Here is a 24682-nt window from a genome sequence, read left to right on the forward strand (position 1 = left end):
TTAGTCACCGTTTCTTTTTAACACACGGGTGGGAAGCGCTCCTTAGTGAGAAGAGTGGGGTGGTGGCAGCCGCGGAGGGCTGTGGCCGGGGGCCGAGGGAGGGTTGTGGCCACGCTGGCAGGCGGTGCTGGGGGGAGGCCAGGACGTCCTGATGGTGGATGCACGGCCGTGGCCTGGCGGATGCTGAGACACGGCACAGTGTGTGCTGCGCCGTGGGCCGGACCCTGGGGTTGGGACCCAAGCTGCTTTGGACTTCTGAGGTCGCAGCATTTCCACTCCTCAACAACCACAACGGAAAGAGAGTGAAAGAAAACAGTCCCTTTGCTTCTGGAGCCCTGGATGCTCTGTTGGTGTTTGCTGCTCAGGATTTATAAACGCTCACACCGCAGGTGGGCACGGCTCTTAATGTGTCCGAGATAAATACCCCAGCCTCCATAAAGACCCGGGTGTGGGGAGGAAGCGCCCGGCTGTTCAACAGTACCACTCCTGGCAATAAATAAATAAAAAAGTTGCCTTTAAGTTTCCTGTTGGCAGCGGGTGCAGTTCAGCGCTGGCAAGAGGCTGATGGCAGCGGCTTGTGCGGAGGAGGTGCTGCGCTCGCCCCAGCACAGGGACAAGCTGGGGCGGGGGGCGTTTGGTGGTCCCTGTGGGCCTGGGCTGAGCGACGCAGAGAGCTCACCTGGCCCCCGGCTTTCCCAGGAGCCCATCACAACCCACCTGGACTTGCCTTAGTGAAGTACTTTTGTAAAACTTCAAGAGGAAACATGATTGTGTGGTTAAATCATGGGACCGGGGAACACGATGTTCTGGGCACGGCGCCCAGCGTGGCGTGAGCATGGGGCAGCGAGGGGGGTCCACGCTCCTTCTCCGCTTGAAGGTCCCCAAGCGCACGGTGCTCCGGGGCAGAGCCGCTGGGGCAGAGCGTGATGAGGGTCTCTCCATCTCCCCTCGGCGGCGGTGGAAGCGGTGGGTCTAGTTGCTGAAGACCACCACGAGCAGGACCAAGGAACCGGGGGATGATCTGCCGGATGAGATGCCGCGCCACGTGAGGGAACTTCTGTGTTCAAAACTCACTGAAAAAGTCAAACCCTTCATTACTGGTGTATAGCTGCTCTAACACTGCTGCAGTAGCTACAAGATAATAATGCGTAGAGTATCTGCAGCCTTAATTTTATGGGTTGATTCATGATTTTTTAAAATTTTATGGCAACTTAAACTAAAGGTTTGGTTTTCTGTTACTTCTGATATCTGAATTTTTTACAGACATTTTCCAATTTCACTTGGTCATCATAAGAACAAGAAGCTTAACCCCATTTTTAAAATTAAATTCAGATTCTTAAATAACAAAATAGCTTTGGAAATCACCTTCTCAGCCCATTTGGGTTTTCTGCTGTTGAGAAAGCAGGGGCGAGGATGAGCGGAGTGTGGTGTGTACCCATGGTGCGCTCCTTCACGTCCTCCTGGGTTTCAGCTCAGCGTCTGGAGTCCCACCACCTCTCGCTCAGCACGCGCAGGACACCACGCAGATTAGAAGCAGATTTTTAAACCGTGCAGAGGTTTCACTGTCGCTTCAGCAACCCACCGGGCTGAGGCTTTTGATTCTGACGGCGCTCGCAAAACAATGCACAGGGAAAAACCTGCAGCCGGGGCACGTGCAGAACAGCCCCTCCTCTGGTTCTCCCTCCTGGCAGCCCACGGTTCACGGACCTCCCGAGCTAGAGGCCGCGGTTGTTTTAGTTGCCACCGCTTGAAAAATCAGGAGATAGGGGGGTTATTTAGAAGCTGACACTGCCATTTAGCAGAGCAGTTTCATTTGCAGAACTTCCTACTCATTCCACCAAAAAGCTTTACAGGCTATTTAGCATCGGGGACGATGCCTCCAGAAGTTTTGCCTCAGAAACAACAGACGACCAGCTTTTACACATTAAGCAAACAGTAGACTTGCTACTCTCCACTAGGAGAAGAAGGATATGACGCTTTCATCCTTCCGCGCCAGATTCCTTACGAACTGGCACAGTTAAGCGAGGATGCAGCGCACAGACCTCCTCCCTCACCACCAGCCTTCCTGGGCTGGTGAGCAGCCACGCTCGCCTCCGATCTTGATTGGGATGAGGAGTAGAAAAATAGGGGTAATTTACAGTCATCCGCAGCTACAGAATACCTGAATTAGAAGATATAAGGAATAAAACCCCTGATTCAGGGAGCACCTGCTTATCAAGTCCACAAGCTGCCCCCAGCCCCTTATCCGTCAGCTGGTTCTCGTTTGCAAGAGCAAATAACCAACAGCCCACGAACACGCTGCTCTGTGAGGAAACCATCTAACCCTGGGTACGGCATGAGCTCAGCAAGCACATAAAACCACCCAGAGCAGCAACAGGGCAGACGAAAGGCAGTTAGGACGCTTGTAAAGACAGAGGAATCCAGCTCTTACAAGTTGTCCTAGACTTTTCCTGCCTGACGCCTCACTTCCCTTCTCCCTAAAGGGATGCTTCCCTCCCTGAGCACCACAAACCCTCAGTACAGGCTCCTTTACCAAAAAGGAGAGTTCTTGAAAAGTGACAGCACTTTATTCCACATTGCAGCAGTCAGAAACAAGCACCTGACACCCGCCCAATTCAGTGCTCAATGTATGCACGCAAGCTAATACTTATCTTGACAAAGACCTCCAAACGATTTCACAACAGTGAAAAAACACCTCTCCCTGCAAAAGACACAATGGAACAATTGCTTAAAACACTAGGAAAGCTGAGAACAAAAACCTGGGCATCTATTCTCACACTCTCACCAACAGATAACACTGTCAACATCACTACCAATAAGTCCGGTTGTGCGGGAACCCGAATAGCTGTTCAAACACAAAGACACTGCAGCGACATCAGATGCTTTTCTGCGTGGAACACCCTGGGCCTGTTCCTCGTGCTGATGAAATCGTGAGGAGCTCGCTGCAATGAGACAGGCTGCAGAGAGAGGGGGAAGGCAGAGCTGTTTTCCCAGGCCAGCCCTCTCCGAGGCACTTTGGAACGCAGCACCTCGGCTGCCGACATGCTGGGGTGGGCTCCGGCGTCTGCTGCCACAGAGCTGTAACGGACAGAAAAGGCAGCAGCAGGTCTCAGGTGTCTGCACCTTCCAGCTTCTCACACCTCCAGCTCCAGTTGGGTGCCTGCCCGGGGCCGTTCGCCCTCTGAAATGCAATAGCAGTAGGCAAAGAACAGCATCAAAAATCCTCGCCTTCTAGTAACGAGGCAGGAGAAGGATGGGAGAGGCACGAACAGCGAGATTCACCTATCTCAGAGAACAGCATGTTCTTTGGCAGGACACGGACAGTTTACTATTCCAGTTACTGCTGGTTTATAGAGGGCGTCTGACAAACTAATAAAAGCAGAAAGTGTCTCAGGTACTTGACTTCGGCTCTTTACTGGCTTGGCTCTCTCCCCCAAATGGACCGATTGCAGGTAAGTGTACATGCACAAGGGTTTTTGGGTTTCTGTTGCTGCAGCAGCAGTGCAGCCGCTGGGAGCCTCAGCTGCGCACGGAGCGGGACCGGGCACAGAGCTCTCCAGGGGAAAGGCTTCACAAATCGCAGCCAAACGAGACACCTGAGAAGTCTCAACACCACAGTACCAAATTTCCCACTCTTTTGGGGATTTTTTTAATAGACTTTTCATACCCTGACACAAAAGAGGAACCATCTAACTGAAAACCCTGCCAAGAAAAAAAAAAAAAAATCCAGGCAACAAATTTTACTTCCCAGCTCTGAAATTTTTTTAGGTGCCAAAATCCACAAAACCCAAGAACCGATTATAAAGCACCTCTGCTCTCCTCGCCTCCCCAAACTGGGATGAGAACTGACAGCTGTCCGAAAGATAGAGGCTGCCTGGGAAAAAAAAAACAGCCAAAAAGCAAAGACAGCAGAAAAATTTGTGGATTGGGCTAAACACTGGTTAGAGCAGCCGGAACTAAATTAAGGAAAGAAGAGGCAAAGACACGGACACTGGGAAAAGAATCGTTCTCCCATGGCATCTGGTGGTAAGAGGATAAGATAAGGGGAAGAAAGATGTTGTTTCCCCTCCAAACCAGAAGAGTTTTGGCATTCCAGTTTTGGGCCCTCTTTGAATTTTGTCCAATTTTTTCCTAAGAAAAAAAGCTGTGGGAGCGCTGGAAGCATACTTAGTCTGGACGAGTTGTTTTACAAAGATCTATATACCAAGCTTTAATAAATTTTACACGAAAACAACACTTCCATTAAATTTCTTATAAACTTCATAGCTTTCAGTAGAATACATTAATCGCACAAGGAACAACCTACAAAACTGGTTTTATTCTCCGGGTTGAGCTTGCTCATGCCTCATCTGCTCACTGACGAGACTGTCTTCTTGACTTTGTGAATAATGACAGACTTGAGCAATAACGATTGCCTCCAGGTAGAAAAGCTTCCAATCAGTCGATCTTTGTTGCACCTACCCCATAATTTTAGATTCAGAATTGATTAAATTTTCTGAAAAAGACAGTCATCTCACCGCCACGAAGCATGAACTCTCCAGCAACCGGCAGAACGTTTCTAGTCAGAAGCCAGCGCTGCTCAGCCTACTCAAGGTCATCCAGATAGTTTTTGGTAAATTTGGCTGTAGGACATCTTTCCTCATTTCTAAAGGTGGAAAAATGGAACGAGCTTTTCCTAGACAAAGACATTTATTAAAAGTTATTCAGAAATAAATTCCCCTCATTCCCAGAGACATTTTCACTGTCCTTGCAAAGTTTATAGGGAAGTAAAAACAACCCAAGAAAGTTCAGCTCTTGAACAGTGTCCAGCAGCAGGGACGTTACAGCTAACACTCCAGGCCTCTCATCGCTGCGATGCTGCTGGCCATTCTGCGGGGCACACTTTTTGCGGCTTGCCGGTAGTCCTCTGGTTTTGCCTTCAACAGAGTTACAATATTCTGCAGTGTTCTTGATGGCTGAAGGCCAAGGGCATCCATCATGTTTATTAGATAATCTGTAAGATTAAGGATAAACATGGATTTGAACAGGCAACAGACACCGCACAAGCGAAAGTTACTCTTCGCTCTTCATGACAGCTCGAATCCTGTCACTGCTAGCTTAAAAACACAGAAAACAGCAGTGCCACACTTCAAAAGAATTTATACAGATCCTTCTTGCTAAGGATGGCTTGTAAGGGAATTTTCTCAGTTCAGAAGGACTTTGACTTCCACAGTCAGAAGCACAAAGCAGTGAAGAAGTACCTACCAGAACGTCACCCTTCCCTTGGCGAGGGATGCGACAGAACAAAGACAAAGCAAAAGCGCAGCTGTGAACCACTCCACCATGCCGGTATCAGATCAACACGCTCACAATTACAGAAACCCAGGCTGTAGTTTCTTCAAATCTAATGTAACGACAGAGGAGCCCGTGTGTTACGGCAACAGTTCTCAGGACAACGTGTGCACTGAGCTTACCAATGTCTGTGGCAAGCTGCTTCGTCGAATGTACGGTGAGCTCTGGTATTTGCAGGATGACTTCGCAGTACGTTTGCATCGTAGCTCTGGCGATGGAGCCCAGCCAATAGTCAGCCATGTTGTCCAGCTCAGGTAATTCATCTCCTGGACAGAAAATTCTCGTTAGCTGTCAGCAATCTCATTCACCTGCACTTGCTGGTTGTGTAACAAAATATAATTCGTAAATGGTTAACTGTTTCTCCAAAGAGACATTAAGGTGTTCATTAGGATTCAGAGTTTATCAGATGGTTTTGTAGTAATCAAAGCAGTTACATATCCTCCCTGCTACCATACAACATTGAAAGTTAGCTCAAGACCCAAAACGCTTTGCTTTACTTTATCATTTCTCCAGGTTAAGTCGTTTTCAAAGGGCTGACAAGTGACCAGGCTGGGATCAGGGGCACTGCCTGGCACGTTCTACAGGATCATCTTCCAGGAGTAGTTTACAAACTACTGCAATGACAAGGATTCACAGGTGGTTTTTCAAGCCCTAAAGGCATTCTGTGTTCCTAAGTGTTTTGAAAATTAACAAGCTATTAAACATGTAAATGCTTTAAGATGACAAAATAAGGCTATTCTCAGAAGAGCGTATTCTCAGAAGGCTACAGGAAGACTACAAATACCAAGCTTTACGCTTCCTTGATTATCAGTGGAAATAAACACCACGAAGAGATTAAGCACAGCAAACCATGGCATGCTGCCAGCCTGCTGGGAAGCTTTATGTAGCTACTGTTGTTAAATGCAGCAGGACTAATGACTCAACAGGTAAGGACAGCCATCTGAAGAACGAACGTGAGCCAAAATTCAGCTTGCTGCAAGAAATTAAGAAACGACATGCAGAAAGAACTCGGTGCATTCTGGGGACAAAGTGGCCATAGCTGTCTCAGCAGCCACTGTCAGCAGCCACTGCACTTCCTTCAGCATGGGGGGTTTAACCATTGTGGCTGGTATCTAATCACTAGACTCCGGTGGCACTGGTAGTGGCGGTGGAGCTCTAATGATTTTTTCAGCCGGAGTTAATATATGATGAAAAAAGAATTTAAATGAAGCGGCCAGCATTCCAGAATTGTGTCCTTACTTAGCAAGAATCCGACTATGGAGACTAGAAACATGGTCGAACCCTTAAGAAATTCCCAAAGATGCAAAACCTGTCCAAAACACGACAGACAGCAGACTAGTTTCTGGCCACAGGCTCCTAACCTTTATCACAGATAGGCACAGGCTAGCACGTCACAAAAGGTGTAACAGTATCTTTTCCTGGATTTACAGAGAAAAAGAGAGAGAGGAAAAAGCTTTTTATAAGAAAACAGCATTACCATCCTGCTTGAGAACGAATGTCTATTCCTGAAAAAAGGAGCTCAGGGGCTCCCCTTTTTCTAGCAACAAATTATGGGACAAGGTCATGGACGACTGCATATTTTATACTACAAGTGATTAGTGTAAAATTAAGCTTATTAGACATTTTCTACAGATTTCACTAGGGCCTGAAGCTTCACACTAGGTTAGCTCATGGCTGCAGCTGTTGCAAGAATTCCAGCTTAGATAGTCTGGGGATAAGAATACGCTGTATGATCAGTGACGCAGGGTTGTTTTCTTCAGTAGATGGGGACATTACACCAGAGGGTCAGCCAACCTAACAACTCACCACTTCTAAACATGGTCACAAGCTTCCTCTTTGCCTATTCCTTGCTGTCCACTCACGCCAACTCTGTTGCATAGTAGACCTCTTAGGAAGTTGATTTATATCACTTTATTGATATACTTGTTAAAGAAACTAGGCCAGAAAAAGTGAATACTTTTCCGTGGCGTTAATGAATGGAAATGGCCCTACTATGAAACCAGCACAAAGGAGAGGGCAGGAGTGCAAAGCTGGAGCAAGACTCCCCCTTCAGCAAGCTGTTAGACAGTCCAAGCCGCTCCGTGAACCGTATGCAGTCCAATGGACGGGCCGATAAGGAGCAGAAGCTGGAAAAGCTAACTTCAGAAGTCTTTCAGGCTAGATGGTTCAACAGTTCCCTTCAGAGTTTGGGAACTGACCCCAGGTGCCTCCCGTTCACTCCCCGCACTTAGGATATTAAATGCTACTCCAACTCTGAAACAGTAATACTTCAGAGCCTGCACCCCAAACCACAATTTTAATGAACACTAAAGTTAAATAGACCAAGCTAAAGTTTCTGGTTTGAATGAAACTGAAAAGGTTTTACTTGTTATTTAGAATCTCCTCCTGGGTATTACCAGAAGACTCCTGGAAGAAACAGCTTGACTAGACAATAGCAAATGGATCTCAAACAGGTTTGTTACCACAACACGTCACACCCATGTAATATCATAATGTGAAGGTTTTCCCCCAGACATTGCAAGTCTTTGGTTTCACCCTACCTTGTTCTGGGGGGTAAGGCAGTTTTCCAGCATGTAATGCCAGTTCCAAAGCAGAATCCTCTTGAGTGACAAATGGCTCAAGATGAAGAGGAAGAGACATAATGTATTGCCCAATCTAGAATAAAAGCACAAAGAGCTGAGTCACTGAACAAATGTGAAGCAAGTACTTTGCTAGAGAAAAAAAGTCAACTGCAGTAATCCACGCCTGACAGCAGAAAGCTGAGCTTGACAGCAACTCACTAACCTACATTTATTAGAAACAAGTTGTTTCTTGCTCATCGTCGTACTTTGTACAAGAAATAATTTGTCATGAGGTCAGAGAATCAACCATTGAAACAATCATGTTAAGAAAAATCTGTACACAGAACTCTTACTCCAAGCAAATCTTAACCTCTGGAACGTTCCCAGCAATTTGTTTTCTAGAGCAGAATCTAAGAGACTGAACCAAACAAGACCACAGAAGAGGAAACATGGATTCAAGTGACAATATCATCATGAATTACAGAAGTGTATTACTCCCCAACAGGGAGTGTGCTCACGAATTCACACACATGAGCCACATAACTTCAGGCATACAACAAATACTGCACTGTTTATAAAGTGATTACCTGCTGCTACAGAGAATCTTCCTAGGTGCAGGTACAGCTCAGAGTACTGTGCCTCCCCATTACGGAGCATGATCATTAATAGCTTTTTTCCTGAGCTCACATCACCTGCCTTTTCTTCCACACAGCACATAGGCCACATCAATTTGCTTCCAAATTCCACTCTAGTTTTTTAGTTTTCAATTTTACTGCACAATGTATTATTGCTATTTCAAGACTACCCAAGACAAAGCTGTGGCTCAGTCTTGGCCCACCTACCTCTCAGCAGCATGATAAACGGTAGATCTGAAAAGATGTCAGAAAAGAAATGCTTTGTATCTGAAATTTTCTGAAGTTCCTCTTTGCCTTGGACAGGCAGAAATGTCCTTTGGTTCCTCACAGACTCAAGTAACAACCATACACATCTCAGTTTTAACTTTCAATTTAAGTGGCAGGGGAGTATATTTAGCCTCTTACCAACCGTGCATGTCTCTCCTGGTGAACTGTGTTAATTAGAAAGCTACTTAGAAATTCAGTAGGAGCCTTTCCTTGAAATTTTACCTGATATACTGCCCATGAGCTTTCTAAACTTCCTAAAACTCTCTCAGATAGCTAAATTCAAACTACCCATGACAAAATTATCCCACAAATTGACCGCCTACCTAGTTCTATAAATTTCTTTTTAAAGCTTTAAAAGCAGAGTATAACAGTCTGTAGGCCACAAACCAGAGGAAACCAAAATATTAAAAGCTTTTGGTTGCAGCCTGTCCTTGAAAAATCCGTTCCCTGTGTGATGCCCAGAATGATGGTAACATAAAAAAATTGCTTATCAAATTATACTTTGTATTGAGATAATAACAGCAGCTAATATTACTATGTGAACTGCAAATTTGGCAGCGACTTGAAACACCAACGAGGAGAATGGGAGAGCAACCCGAATGCTGTTCAGCAGCACTGAATTGCGGAGTGCCTAGTCAGAAGGAATGAGCAGCTCACTCTCCTTTTCCACTCAGACACCCCACTGCCAGAAAGGTTTCATTGTTATTCCACCAGAAAGAGAAACCAGGGAGAGGTATGGGGATTAGAAGGGCAAGAGCTCAAGACTTCTTTAACTTCACAGAATCATTAAAACACTCCAATACACATTGCAGGAAATTCTAGGCTACATGCACTGCATTATGAAGATATGCTCAGTATTCACCCCTACAAACAAAAGCTGGCATTTCCCATCCCGTTATGAGAGTTCCCTCTGTAAACAGTGCACTTCAATAGGGAAGAAACTCTCCTTGTGCTCCCAATGTTCCTTGGCTACTCCAGAACTTGACAGGGATTTCACAAAAGCTACAAAAAATGACACAACCCAACTGATGAGGGCTGGACCACTGAGAGCATATATCACCATCATATAACAATTTTAACAAATACTACGATTTTACAAAAAATTAGGGAAACACAGAAGAGATTCCCCCAGCACTGGGCTTCTAGTAATGACCATCACATGCTCTTACGTTGCTGATATATTCCAGAGGAGTCAGGCTGAAGTTTGGCAGGTCATCTGTCAGGGTCTCACCAATGCCACCAGAGCTCCAGCCCTGTAAGGCAAAAAGTGCAGAATGAATCTAGGACTTTCTGGAGCATGAAGTCTATCCGTATTCTAGGAAGGGGTCACCCAGCGACACGAACTGTGACTAGCCAAGGACTTCTGGAAAGCAGAACACAGATGGTGAGAAAACTGCTACCCTCATCCTCCCTCAGGCCCAAAACACACCCTTTCCACACAGCTCCCTGTGGGAAACACATGCTGCCACAGGTTAGAAAAGCAACGTCTCAAATAAACATCAGAGCTTACAAACATGGCTGCCTGTTGTGAGTTCTGTGGATGAAAGAAGGTAAATGTTTTCACTGAGTATAGCTCATGGAAGAAATATGATACCAGAGGGAAACATTCTGAAAAGGAGAAAGGTTAAGCAACCTTGTACTCCACCCTAAGGGATCCCAGGGGTAAACCTTGCCAGTTCAGATCAGGTTGATGTACCCATTACTCACCTCCATCTTTGGAACGAGTAAGAGTTGTTGTTTGATGCGAAGAAAAACAGAATCAAAAGCCAAGTGGTGTGCCAGCTGGTTGAGGCGGCTTAGGGCAGATCGAGATGAAGACAACAGGTTGTGGTTACTGGTGCCTTTTTCCTAACAGACACAGAAAGGCGTTCACATACAGAAGTCATTAAACAGACCACAGAGAAGCTATATTAACATTCTTAAAGAGGTCTTTATTAGGGCCATCCTAATACAAAAGAGCTATCCTCTGCAATGGCACAGCTTGTTTCCCTTGGGATGACCTATTCTAACTAGTTATTCAAGACGGAAACTGAGCACTGCAAAAAATCAGCATCGCATTCCCGCCATGCCAGGCACCAGTGCAGGCTAGGTACTGAGAAACTTTCAGAGAAAATGGCAAAACTGCCTTTTATTCAAAGGGCACAACTAACCGATTCCCTGCATGGAATCAAGCAGAAGTTTTACATGACGGGTACCTATGGAACTTGACTATTCAGCAAAGGTATAAAGTCAAACATTTAACAGCGAAAGCAGAGCTGTACGAGTTGCAGGTAAATTAAGTGCAAAAGAAATCAAAACATTCTGAGGAAATGAGACAGAACTCATAACCTTGACTTCACTACTACATGTGACCGATGATGGCAAACATAACTTAGATCCACAAGAAGATAACTGGAGTCATTCTACCCTGTTCACAGATGCATGCATGAATGATCTTGCAGAATCATATTTCAGAATGGATATGGCAGCAGAGCACAAGTGCCAAAAAAAGTCTTCAGAAGCCAGTATGTGGGCTCCAGAATTTGAGATGGCTCCAACACAATCTTCCCAAAGCTTTCTGCAATAAAATCTCCCTCACTTGAACTGATAAGGGCATGTTCACAAAACATAGCCAGGATCTGGGGAGAGGTGGAATGAGCCCAGACTTACTGGGTTTGGACATTTCATCTCTCAGCAGATCAATCAGTGTTTCTGTGGAAGACTTGGAACAGAGCCCATCAAAAGGCTGCAGCTCAGGATGAAACGTAATCAGGCTGTAGGGGGAATCCGGGTCTCATCTACCAAACGTGGGCTCAACAGCACCCTGTGATAGAGGCAGGCTCTCCCAGGCACCAAAGCTACCTTGAGAGTGTAAAGTGTTTCCATAAGGCTGGCATACTCGGATGCATTCTCCTTCAAAAGATAATTGTATTCCTGCCAGGGATTCTTTATAGAGCTCTTCTTGTCTGCAGAACTGGTATCCTGAAAGCCAGAAAAACTACAAGGGCTGTAGGAGTCTGAGAGATACTTCCCAGCAGTTGATAAAATCCTGAAAATAAGTACACAAAAGTCACGAGCAAAATCCTCCGAAATCAGCACTGTTGTTCTCATGTTGGTCCAAGGACCAACACTATGTTACTTCAAGGGAGAGAGCATTCATTGTTAGCAGACACTAATTACAGCCTACTCTGACGTCTACTGTGCAACTCAAAAACTGCAAAAATAGCAAGATGAAAAAGAGAGGATTGTGCTCTCAGAACATCTAGCAAATACGGAACAAACCCAAGCCTCCTGTGCACTGCAGGCCTCTGTGTCCTACACAAAGCACAGGCACTCATCAGACTAAAGCATTTCTTCGTACAATAGGCTGAACAGTGCACCGCCTACAAGCAACAAAAGACCTACGTGCTGCCTATGCTTGACGCTCCTCAAGTTACAAGGCATCGATTAGTTAAGGCACACCTAGATTCATTTCAGCAAATGATCCATGCCCCGTGTCACAAGGGGGGTGAGAATCTTGCCAATTTGAGCTGGTGGGAAATTCCCCAAACTGGCAGTCCATTTGATGCCCAGCCAGGTATCCAAGAAAAAAGATTCTTGTGACTGTCTCAGGGCGCACGACTGAGCGGAACAGCCTGTGACCCACTTCTGACATTTCAAAAGACAGGGAGGGGCGGGGGGGGGAAATCACAGTGTCTCTGCTTTCCCTCCATCATCTACGCAACAAAAGCACCTTGGGGTTTGTTTTCTTTCAACTTTGTACCTATGTTGACAGCTCATGAATTAAGTTCAGCAACGCTTACCTGTTGGCCAGTTGCTGCTCAAAGTCTCCACACTGACGAAGGAGTTCACCACAGGTAGTAATTATCCTGGGAAAGAACAAGACAAAAACACATGTTGTGAGATTTGAGGCAGATAATGCCAGACACCCCTCCCCCCAGACAATCCATCTCAGACACGTGTCAAGTAATTATAAAGTGCAATACCCAAAACACAGCCCACAGGGGGCACATCTGTTAAGGGTTAATTTGGCTATTAACTCTGCATCCATTTGATAACGTACTGAATTTTTTTGCCCAACAGCCTCATCCACATGCTACTTCTTGTCATCAGGGCTAAGGCCAGCTCAGTGTCATTGGGAAAAATTCTAATAGCTGCGGATATTTCAAGTGATACGACATGCAGACTTGCTCCAGACAGGGTGGGGAGTCTCATAGCACTTACTGTGCCAGCAGCAACCTGAAACCCAGTCACTAACATTAATGGTCCCAGTAGCACTGGAGCTAAGTGGGCACAGCCCTGCATTCTGCACTAAGAATTTCTGTAAACTGACCCTAAGTAATTCCCTTCCAACTCTGATACAAAAATCAGTTCTGAGCCAGGAAAAAAAAATCCCCTTTACCGGACAGAGTTTTGGAATGCAGTCCAGTCCTCCTGGAAAAGAGAATCTGATAGCACATCATCCAGTTTACATTTCTTTCGTATAGACTGCAATGTATTTGTAAAGTCAGATGTATACCTGTAATGAGAAATGGAGAAGAGATAAGCACTAGCATAAGAGAATAGGTTGGAGAGCAGCAAAACCACATGTCCTGTGATTTGCCCATTCAATCCTCTACAAGGGCCGAAAAAGAACCAGGAAATATTAAAAGGAGTTCAGAAGAGACACTGTTGTTCCAGTCCAAACATGCAGACATGAAGAACTGATCAGCCACAGCCCACTCAAGACTACACCAGAAGACAGGGAGAAACTCAAGAGTGACAGATACTGCGTGTCTACTTCAATATGCCGCATACTAGGAACTCTCCACTCCCATGAGAAGGTAGGAGTAAGATATTTTTGTTATCACTACACTAATCACATCTCCTAGGGAAGACCAGAAAAAGTTTATAAGGCTACTGCTACTACAACATCACAACATCACTTGGCTCTTACTCCAGGAACACAGTGACAACAATCTCATGAATTTGTTTTCACAGCTACTCACCAGATGAGAACATGGATAAAAAGGAGAACATTTTGTTTTTCACACACCCTCTTTTTTTTTTTTTCTTTTTAATAATGCCCATAAGTTAGGGGCATGCACACTGCTACGTAATTGCCTATAAAGAAAGTGAGAGCAGAGAAGTGTGCCTTCCTCTTCCCCACGGGGCAGCAAGGTAACAGTTTGATTTATACCTTGTGAGCAGCTCCTTCGATATCAGGAAAGAACTAGGGATCAGTACTGGAATACTAAGTGGGATGCAAGTGATACTTTAAGACAAGAACTTATTGTGAACCTCACTCACTAGGCTACCTCGTACCTACAGGTAGATTCTGAATGTGCGGTCACTTGTCCCAGTAAGTATTTATTTCCCCACGGAATTCTACTTTTCATCAGCCGAATTTGTCTTTGTCTTATTCTGTTTTGAGAAACATTTTCCACTCCAAAAGTATTTATTAAAAATGAAAATTCAGCCGAACCAGAACAGAAAACAACTAAGAAAAGTCTGCTATTTGGCCATAAAAAGCTTCCATTTTTCCCCTAAGAAATAGTCACTACCTGAATTAAGTGACAGGAGGGGATATCAGATGATTCATATTACAGTTAGAGATACTTTCTGCTCTCAGCCATTCTTCATAAACTACAAAGTCCTTGGCCACAAACTGAATACTTGCTATTCCCTTACGACAAATGCAGCAGTGTAACTAAAAGCACCTTACTTTGTGAACAGAGCTTTCAGGGCCTTAAGGAGCCCACACACTCCCAGTCCATCAGTGAGTTTAATGCAGTTGTCGATGGCTCCAGAAGCCAGAATGAAGAGTTTGTTGACTGAATGGTTCAGTTCCTGGACACAGTCAATTACTTCCCAATGCTCCTAAATAACAACAACAACAAAGTTGAGCCTGACTCTTCCTTTAGTGAATGTCCAGGCATTAAAGACACCTCGTGTAACACATGTTCTCTCAGTATCCTCCAATCTCGTGACACACTTAAGGGAGAACAATGCTGGTTGCTTCCACCCTCCTGAACAGTGCCTGTTAATAGAAGTCCAGCTGACAAATCCCACATTTACAACGTCTTCCAGGAAAAACAGTTCTGCCAACCACAGAATCTTCCACAAAAAGGACTTTCCTCCCCCAAGTCTTGGTCTTAATAAATTCTATCAAACCTGAAGCAGGTTCTTGGTTGATAGGAATATTTTGGTAAAGTCTTTCTCCATCAGATCCACACACAGCCAGTTACTGGGTGAAGGAGAAGTTACCTCCAACCTGACAGTGCTGCTGAAATTAACTTTATTTCTTAAACAAAATTTACTTAACAGTATCAAAGTATACTGCAAACAGGAAATATTACAGAAAACACTAGAGGAGGAAAGAATAACTATGGCAAAGACCCTTGTATCTCGCAGATACTTCAAGCCTCTCCCTGTGTAGTTGAACAAAGACTGCTACGTTACCAAGGGCACTGCACTGATCTGAATGAGGAGATTTTCTTCTTCCAGGTCTCCATACTCAAGTTGATAGGGCTTGTACGGACCATACACTGCTTCCACCAGTTCCATCACTTTTACCAGGTTCTGCTCCTCTACAAAGAATCAGATGTTTAGTCTACAAATAGATGAACATGTTACTAAAAACCCTGTTTCAAGCAACATGCAGTAGTCCCTCAATTAGAGCACACTGCCTACACAGGCTTGGAATGTTGCCCAACAGCTTTAAGTCTCAACTACACAGATATTTTTTTTTTCATTTTTTTAAAAACAAGGTTATTATCTCTACCTGCTTTCTAAAACCAAGATGTTCTACCTCAACAAGTGCCTCAAGAAAATTATCACTCACTGCTCCAAAACAGCCTGGGTGACAAAAATCTATTAAACATTGCAACCTACGGGAGAAGGAAGGCATTGAAACCATTTGAGAAGGGAAACACATTACTCCCACAACTTAAAACAGGGGCAATCCTCATTTATCAGAAAGCCTGGTTCATACTTAGAATAACTGACACTAACTCAATTCACTTAGCACTACTACTTCACGGTGTTTGTCAACCAGAGCTGAACATGAACCACGAACTCAGTATCTCAGTGCCACTGTGTTGAGCAGGGAGCTGCAAACCCAAACAAAAAACAGGTCTGAATGATTATTTTTCAAATTGGAACTGGACACTTAGCTGTTATTGTGAAGTTTTGCCAAACTCAAACTAGCAGCAAACCAGAATTACTTTGAATCCCGGATTTAAGAAAAAGCTTTTACACCCTAAGGATGGACAAACAATAGAGTCCAAAGCCTGTGCTATCTCCATGCTGGGACGTTTTCAAGATCAGACTGGACAATACTCTGAGCAACACGGTCTGAACTCATAGCAGACCTTGCCTGAAGTAGCAGGGTGGACTAGATCATCTCCTGAGGTCCCTTCCAACCTGAATTATACCTATGAATCATAACTGAACCCTTCCCTCAAATACACATACGTAGGAACTGGTTTGACCCTGTTCTGCTGAGTCACCTGGCCTTCCCATTCTTGAGATATTTCTCTTCCCAAACGTCTTATCCCACAGCGAAAGAAATGGAAATAAAGAATTCTTTTTTCTTTTAAACACAGTCAGGTAACAGTTCAGCAGCTGCCTTCCTATTCCATAATCTTCTAGAATCTGACATAATTTTTCAAATTCTTTTTAATCATTTCTATTACATAACATAAATTAAGCTAAAACAAGGATTGAATATGACTGACAATGGTATGCAATCAGAAAGCCAACAAAAACAGACACAATGACAGTCACACTCCTTGAAATTGCCCAATAATCATAATTTACATGATCAAGTAAGAATCTGGGTTTAAATAGCTCAAGACAATGTTATGAGGAACCAGGCACAGGAAACACAGCATTAGGAATGTTCCATTAGCTTTAATTTAGGATTTTCCCATAGCTGGTCTTTGAAGGGGCCCTACCAGATTAATAAAGGACTATAAATAACCGACAGTTCAAGTCAGGCATAAACCTATGTAAACACAGCACTGCACTAGTTCATGGTTTGTGGGAATTATTCATCAAGTCATGACCAAAATGAGAGATGACAAACATCACAGGGTAAGGTTACATTTTGAATCAAACACCAAGGATGCTGCTAGGGAATAAACTATCAACGGTTCAGAAATAATATTTGGCCCTTCATTTTCACTTGATTAAAACATAAGTAGTAGTAACAGAAAAACCAAAAAATAAAAATTAAGAATCCAACAGATGCAGCTTTCAAGCAGGTTTTCTCTTGTTTAGTAAGGTGTGACTTAATTCCAGGAAACTCCTTGACTTTTATGCTTTAGTGTTCTTTCGCAATGGGTTTCACAGATAGGTTCCCTACAGACATTTCCTCATCCATTAGACAGAAGAAATACTAATGCTTGTAAAAGGAAAAGTGCTAAATACTGTTTACTCTAGACAGCAAGCATGCTCAGAACAGCTCTGCTTCAGTAAGCTCATTCAGTATTGTGTCAATATCTTAAGTGTAAGATATATACACATACACGGACACAAAGGTGCAGATGCCATGTAACTGGTCAATACTGTAGAAGAGCTAATCCCTCCTTCCATGTAAAACTAAACAAAATCCCATAATGGAACTTTACAAAGGAGTTGACAGAACAGAATGACAAAATTCAGTGCAAAAGCCTTACTCAGGTTTGGCAGCATTGCTACTTCCAGCCCTTTTGCGAAGTGGATGGTGGCATCGTAGAGCTCCAGTAGCTTATTCAGCTTGGTTTCTTGGCCTGTTCTCTCCATGGCAGTGCTGAGGCAGACAGGGATGGAAGGCACCAGTGCTCCCAGAGTTTGAATCAACAATACAGTCACAATTTCATGGGGGTTCTTGAAAACCTGCAGTAACAGAAAAGCTATTAGCAAAAGCATATTATCTCAGAGGAAGATGACAGGCAGCAGACAGCTTCCAGAGAAAGCCCTATAATGTACAAACCACATATCACCATCTCAGCAAGGACACTGACCAACTGTCCCACTCCAAACTGAGCAGGTCCTGTCCACCCAGAGGCTGATACCTTCAAGCCTCCTGAACCCCCCAGCACATACGTGCTGCTGCCCTGCTGTCAGAAGCAGCCTTCACACAAGCAGCAATGCTTCCCAGGGGCAATCGTGGCCCCTCTAGTCACCCTTATGCCCTGGCCACAGAGACCTGGGCTCCTGAAACAGAGGGACAGAAGAGGCAGAAGAGATGGGTTTGCAAATGCTGCCAGCAGAGAGGCAGGCTGCCATAACCAGGGAGTAAAGAGTTGGGAGAGAAAGCAGCAGCAGTCCGACCTGGACTTTTTCACAGAAAACTGTGCCGGGGGTGTGCTTCTTTCTATTAAAGAATTAATATAAAATTACCTATTGGTGAGAGACAGTGATATACAGATCAAGAAGATGACCATTTTGTGCTGTCATCAGCTGGGAACTTGATCAGCTCCACTAGCATAAAACATGTTACAGCCTTTTATTGTGACATTTTTGTCAGCTATTCTTGCTCATTTGCTTTGAAAGCTGGAATCACCACGAGTCTCCTGCAGCAAGGTCGCCATGGATACTGAATAGCATGAAAAAGGTCCAATAATTCTTCAGAAAGCAGAACCAACACAGGAGATTGAGTGACATGAGCTTTATCCCATGTGCCATTTCTCTCTCACAATCTCCAATTCAAATAATATCTGCTAAAATGTAAGCTGACATCTGACCTGTAAGTCACATCGAATCATTAGGCAGAAAAAATACATTTCAAGGAAACACTGAGCTCCTTTGCAGTACAGGCCTAGCACTTGCACCAGGCTTCGTAACATGAAGATAAGAATCTCTTACCCTTCATGGATGAAAAACTCTTACAGGCTCAACAATATGAGCTTATTTCTTCATTTCACTAAAGGACAATAACTTTTTTGGATCCTACATTATCCTTGGCAGGAAAAACAAGTACACAGACTCCAAGGGGCAACAGCAGAAGCACTCGGGTATCTCACACAGAGTGACATGAATCAGTCCAATATGACCTTGGGGGCTTCCTCCAGGCCAAGCGATAAAGCAATCCAGGCATTTCAAATGTCTTGCAACAGAACACATTTGCAACACCAACAAATTAGATTTAACTTAAGATACAGATGAAAGTGATAGAGCAGCTTTAATGTCAATAACACAGCAACCTTGCTATTGGTAGAACACCAGAAATCAAATTTTGTCTGCAAGAGTTGGACAAGAAACATAAAGTAGGTTGCAAACCCTGTCCTGCATTGATAAGGCACAGAGTATAACTCAAAGAGTGAGCACCAATGAACTGTTCTGAGCTTTATGAGAGCGTGCTCAATCTCGTCCTCTCCCATACGGCGCACCAATACTAAACAGTCACTGCACCTGAGTAGCCCACTGAAGTTGTGAGTGCCACGTCCCAAGGAGCGTGTCATACAGTTCAGTCAACTGGCGATTTAAGCTTAAGTCACTTTGGCAAAGATCCTGCCACACTGCCACCAGCTGCACCTGCAGGGGAAATAAGAACCATTCTAAGAGGAGAACTGACAGTCCACAGATCTAGCTTTTCTTATTTCAAACCAAGAACTTGCCATGTAAAGCGCTTTTGCTAAAACACAATGCCCACCCTTACTGCTCTCTCCAGAATTCAACATATCATTTTGGTATAGTGCAGCACCACAGAAGGAAAAGACTTTCAGCATAAAGCTAGAGGCATCTTAGTTGATTCAAAGATTTAATTAACATTGGTATTTTACTCATAAAATGAGACTGTAACTGATACTCCCACATAATAGTTGAAATACTTGGCAAGCCCTAGCCTTGAACTTAATCCTCAAAAGTCACAGTCATGAGAGAAATTTGAGGATCAGGTTATGGCTACAGAACTGTCTGGAATTCCAACTTTTAATCTTACCTGAAAAGAGTTTACAGAAGTCAGCAGCTGGCAAGTCGCAGCAATAAAGTTATTGCTGACATAGTCACATCCAAGAAAAGCAAAGGAAAAATACAAAGCACAGAGAAATCACGCAGAACACACATATCCCATGTCTATTGCAGGAACGAACACAAAGCCCCGAATGGAGAAATACTCTTGAAATATGGAGGTAACTAAAGCTATTAGGAGCCGGAATGAGAAGTCAGAGAATGAAACACGGAAAAGAACAGGTTCCATCCTCCTTCGAACAGGAAAGGTAAAATACATGATGTAGCAGCTCCCCCTACAGTCCATGCCAAGCAAGAATTCAAATTTTCATTCCCCCATATTAAAATATTATCAAAATACTTACCTTGTGACATTTATAATAATAAGCAAGAAGCTGGGGCATCCGATCAATTTCAGTGAAGACTTTAACAAACGTTTTTGCCTGATCTACACAAAACAAAGTAATAGGCAGTTAACAGTCTCAAAGCTGAGGATGAGACTTTAGTCTAACTGAGCAAGAGAATCCTTTTAAGGGAGCATGCACAAAGACTCACTTTCACCTCTTGTTTGCTTATCTTCTCAAATAGGAGCAGAACTGCCCAAAACCCACACTCAAACAAGAACAAGTAGCAGACATGAGGAATGAATCTGACTTCTTAACGAGCAAATCAATCTAGTATTAAAGACAGATAAAACCAGAGCATTTCCTAGAAGGAAAACATTATTTTCCAGAAACAAGTCACCGTCTACAAAACTGGAACATACCTCACAAAGTCCTAAGCTTTGCTTTCAGAACTCCTCAAACTGATACCTAAGGTAGCTGCCTCGAGACTGAGTTAGCTCATACGCAAAGCTTTGAAATCCAAGTTCCTCAAAAGTCTGTTTTGTACTGTAAGGGGGATGACTATGGTTCTATTCACAAAATACATCTGGGGTTAGAGAAATTAGTAATGAGACATTGTTTTTCAAACAGGACCCAGAAGGCAGGTAAACTAGAACACTAAGCATCTTTAAGTGCTCTACATCTGTGGAAGTCACAGAATACAGACTCTCTGGGGATATGTTTACAGACTTGTATTACATTTATAGCAGCTGGACTTCAGGAAAAAACATGACTTCACACTAAACAGAGCAACTCTCTTCAATGGGAAAAAAAGCCAATGTCTACACATGTCCAGAACAGATTTTGAAAGAAAATGCCAACAGTGCTTAAAGTTAATTATTCTGAACACTATGCCCAAGCATAGGACCTCGTACCAGTAGAGCTGCTGCCAGCAGCTTTCTCGCACCTATATGTCTTTTTTGGTGTAGAACTCACAGAGCATAGGAATATTCAATTTACTTTCATCCTAAACAGGGAAAATATTCCAAAACATCATTCTTTGTCTTGAATTTGTCTGTAAAGGGTAATGCACTGCAACAGCAGGAAAAAGGCATGGGATGTACTGCGAAGGTGATAAGCACAGTTCAGAAAAAAGGAGGCTGTGCAAAGAAGAAAAGCCAGAAGAGAAATGGGACAGAGGAGACAGACATCTATTCAAAGGATTAAGAACATTTTTAGAAGCACAGCACAGAGCTTCTTCCCTCCTCCACTCCCTCCAGCTGTTTGCAGTTACACACTGGGGCACCTTGCCTTTAAGTAGACAAGAACTCCACAGAGCGTTGTGCAGCAAAAGCACCGCAGCCCCAGATTCTCACTGGGACCTCAAGGTGCACACAGATCAGAAGCAACAACCAGAACAAGTATCTTTCAGAAGCACTATGACAGTAGGAGAGGGAAGAAGGAGCACCAAGAACAGTCCAAAAAGACAAATCTTCTAAAAGAGAGTTTATAAAACAGCTTTTACAAGGTAGTAAGGAGTCAGAATGTTTCCAAACAAACTTCCTTCATGATTACAACACCAAGGTATAAGAGAAATGCCCAGTAGAAGAAAGAGGTCTTCTGCTTAATTGAGCAGCACTTCCCACTTGGAGAGCATCCATGGCCTAACTAAACTATGACAGCAGGGCAGCCCTGCCTCAGCACCTCCATTTCACCCATCTGCATGGCCTACAAAACCAACTCACATTTTCCTTAATTCCCATAGTGGCCACAGCTACACCAAACTGTACAAAACCCAAAGATGCACTGGACCACAGGCAGCTGGAGAGAACAGAACATTTCATGGCATCCGGCTCCACCAGAAAAAGCACACAACCCAGCGCCAGGAGCCTTCAGGACATAAACTCCCCACCCAAACAACATTTTACTTTCTAAAGACAATAAACTCTGCACTGATAGTAAATGACACCAAGAGTTACTGACCTACAGACTGGGAGTTAAAAGCAGCAACAATCTGAGGGCTGGCCATGGCTTCTAGTCGGTTCTTCAGAGCCTCAAGATGCACACACTTCTCGGAGTAATCCGGCGTATCCACAAGCATAGCCAGGCTGCTCTGCATGCTCGTGAGTTTGGCTGAAATCACAGACACATCCTGCAACCAGGGAAAGACAACCCCGTTACCGAATGTGGCCTTAGAAAGCATTAATAGTTGTTTCATAATGACATTTTACAAACAGGTACATGTTTTAAAGTCACTTCAAGAATCTACTTTTAAATGCAGTTTCCTTGGAAAGCTGAAGGCACAAAGACAAAAAAAAAATAATGGGGTATCTACCTGTGTTTTAAGAGTCTCTTCAATGTCTGCACTTAACGTGCTCCATTTGTCTGCTTCCTGAAGAGATTCGGCAGCCAACTGCATTCTAGATTTCACTCGGTCAATCTCTACCAGGACCTGAAGGAAAAAAAATATAATGTTGCCCATTGAAACAAAAGAGGAGTGCCACAGATATATTAGAATTTAAAAAAAAAGTGTGAAAAGATCATGCCATTACTAGGAGGAAGGAGTTGGCTGAAAGAGCTAGAGATGTTAAATCAACTTCCAAACTCAAATAAGAAGGGGTTAGTTTGAATTCTGGATTTATACTTTTAATATACACTTTATCTGAAAAATGCTACGCACCCCAACTAACGGAGCAGAAATCCAGGCAGAAATTAGTGTCCCCGATCAGGTAACAGCAACTCTGAAACATGATCAGCGGTTCCTCAGGAAATGCAGATTGCACTAGTCTGTGTCACGCCCACTTTTCTACTATTAACATTAAAAGCGGTTTTGTCTATCATGAGTTCACAAGATTGTTTAATACAAACAAGCCTGGAAACTTTAGAATTTCACAAGCTCCAGATAAACACTAAGTAAGACAAGAACCTACCTGCATTGACTGAGCTGTGTCTTCTTCAAATTTCTTTATATCTTCTTTAACAAGGATCATTTGCTCCTTCAGGAATGTTGCCTCCTGTTTCAAGACTTCCACTTCACGGAGGACTCTGGGCATGTTCTGGAGAGCCTGATGGCTTGTTTCTGCAGAAACACCAAGCAGTAGAGTGAGGAGGGCCTGAGAACCCTTGCAGGAAAGAGGGAATATAATCTTCAATACTTGGAAAAAAACCAAACAACAAAGCAAAACACCAAACAACAAAACTTTAGGTGTATCTAACAGGCTGAGAGAGTTGGAGTTGTTCAGCCTTGAGAAGAGAAGGATCCAGGAAGACCTTATAACGGCCTTTCAGTACCTAAAGGGGGACTACAGGAGAGATGGCGGAGGTCTCTATCTGGGAGTGTAGCGATAGGACGACACGTAACAGTTTTAAGCTGACAAAGGAGAGATTTAAATTAGCTATTAGGAAGAAATTCTTTACTCTGAGGGTGGTAAAACACTGGCACAGGTTGTCCAGAGAAGCTGTGGATGCCCCACCACTAGAAGCGTTCAAGGCCAGGTTGGATGAGGCTTTGAGCAACCTGGACTGGTGGGAGGTGTCCCTGCCCAGGGCAGGGGGGTGGGAACCAAGTGATCTTTAAGGTCCCTTCCAACCTAAACCATTCTGTGATCCCCCACCCGTACCCTGCACCCAGCAGTGCCTAGAATATTTAAACTTTAAAGTTTAAATATGTACTTTATCACAGAATCATAGAACCTTTTAGGTTGGAAAAGGCCATTAAGATCATCAAGTCCAACTGTTAACCTAACACCAGCAAGTCCACCACTAAACCATGTCCCTCAGCGCCACATCTACATATCTTTTAAATACCTGCGGGGATAGTGACTCCACCGCTTCCCTGGGCAGCCCATTCTGATGCCTGACAACCCTTTCGGGAAAGAAATTTTTCCTAATAACCAACCTAAACCTGCCCTGGCAGAGGCAGCTGTTTCTCAGTGTTTAGAACAGATCTGTCACGACACAGAGATTACAGAAGCACAGCTGTCAGTACTGGAGCGAAAGGCTAAACGAAGTAACAAAACCCACATCGCATCCAGCCTGACACGTTTACAAGTCTACAAAGGGCCAGGGCGCCTGGCGATGGCCCCGCGTCCCACCTCACCTTCCACCGCGTTGTTGACCTCCTGGATGAAGAGCTGCAACTTCATCACTAGAGTAGCGGCGTGGGCATCCACCTTGCCGGGGGCTTCTTGCTGCACGGCCCGGAAAGCCGCGTTCACCCAGCTCTTCACCTCAAAATCATCCGATAGGAACCTGGAGAAATCCATCGCCGCCGGTGGGGATCCAGCGGCGGACGAGCCCCGCCACAGGCCGCGGCCTCACAGGGAACCAGGAAACGCGCCGAAAGGCCCTTACCGGCCACCGTACCCGCGGAATGGAGGGCGGCCCCCGTTGCGCGGGGCCGGGCCGGCTTCCCCGCCGTCGCCGGCTCGGCCCTGCCCCGCCCACCGGGCGGGGCAGGGCCGAGCCGGCGGCGGCGGGGAAGCCGGCCCGGCTCCGCGGAACGTAGGCCCCGCGGCCTGTTCCCCCCCCCCCCCGGAGCGGCCTGGCTCGGGAACCGGCTTAAAGGCGGAAAGAGGCGACCCTCAACGGGGTCTGTGGAGAAACGACGAGGGGGCGGGTCCCAATACGGGGCAAACTAGTACCAAAATAACGTCCAGAGCTGCCAGGGACG

General features: G+C 44.6%; 1 protein-coding gene across 1 annotated transcript; it reads right to left on the reverse strand.

The window, feature by feature from the left end:
- Positions 1-2582: 2582 nt before the first annotated feature.
- Positions 2583-24401, reverse strand: COG7 (component of oligomeric golgi complex 7). The gene is made up of 17 exons (XM_063342939.1): positions 24110-24401; positions 22941-23089; positions 22346-22462; positions 21994-22162; positions 20053-20135; positions 19151-19273; positions 17434-17632; positions 15215-15342; positions 14478-14632; positions 13176-13292; positions 12577-12642; positions 11636-11822; positions 10502-10642; positions 9964-10047; positions 7872-7986; positions 5454-5597; positions 2583-4993 (listed from the first exon to the last, which is right to left on the reverse strand). Exons 1-17 carry the CDS (start codon positions 24273-24275, stop codon positions 4827-4829), a joined length of 2310 nt encoding a protein of 769 aa, XP_063199009.1. The 5' UTR covers positions 24276-24401; the 3' UTR covers positions 2583-4826.
- Positions 24402-24682: the final 281 nt, after the last annotated feature.

This window comes from Chroicocephalus ridibundus, chromosome 8 (genome assembly GCF_963924245.1).
Source record: "Chroicocephalus ridibundus chromosome 8, bChrRid1.1, whole genome shotgun sequence".
NCBI lineage: Eukaryota > Metazoa > Chordata > Aves > Charadriiformes > Laridae > Chroicocephalus > Chroicocephalus ridibundus.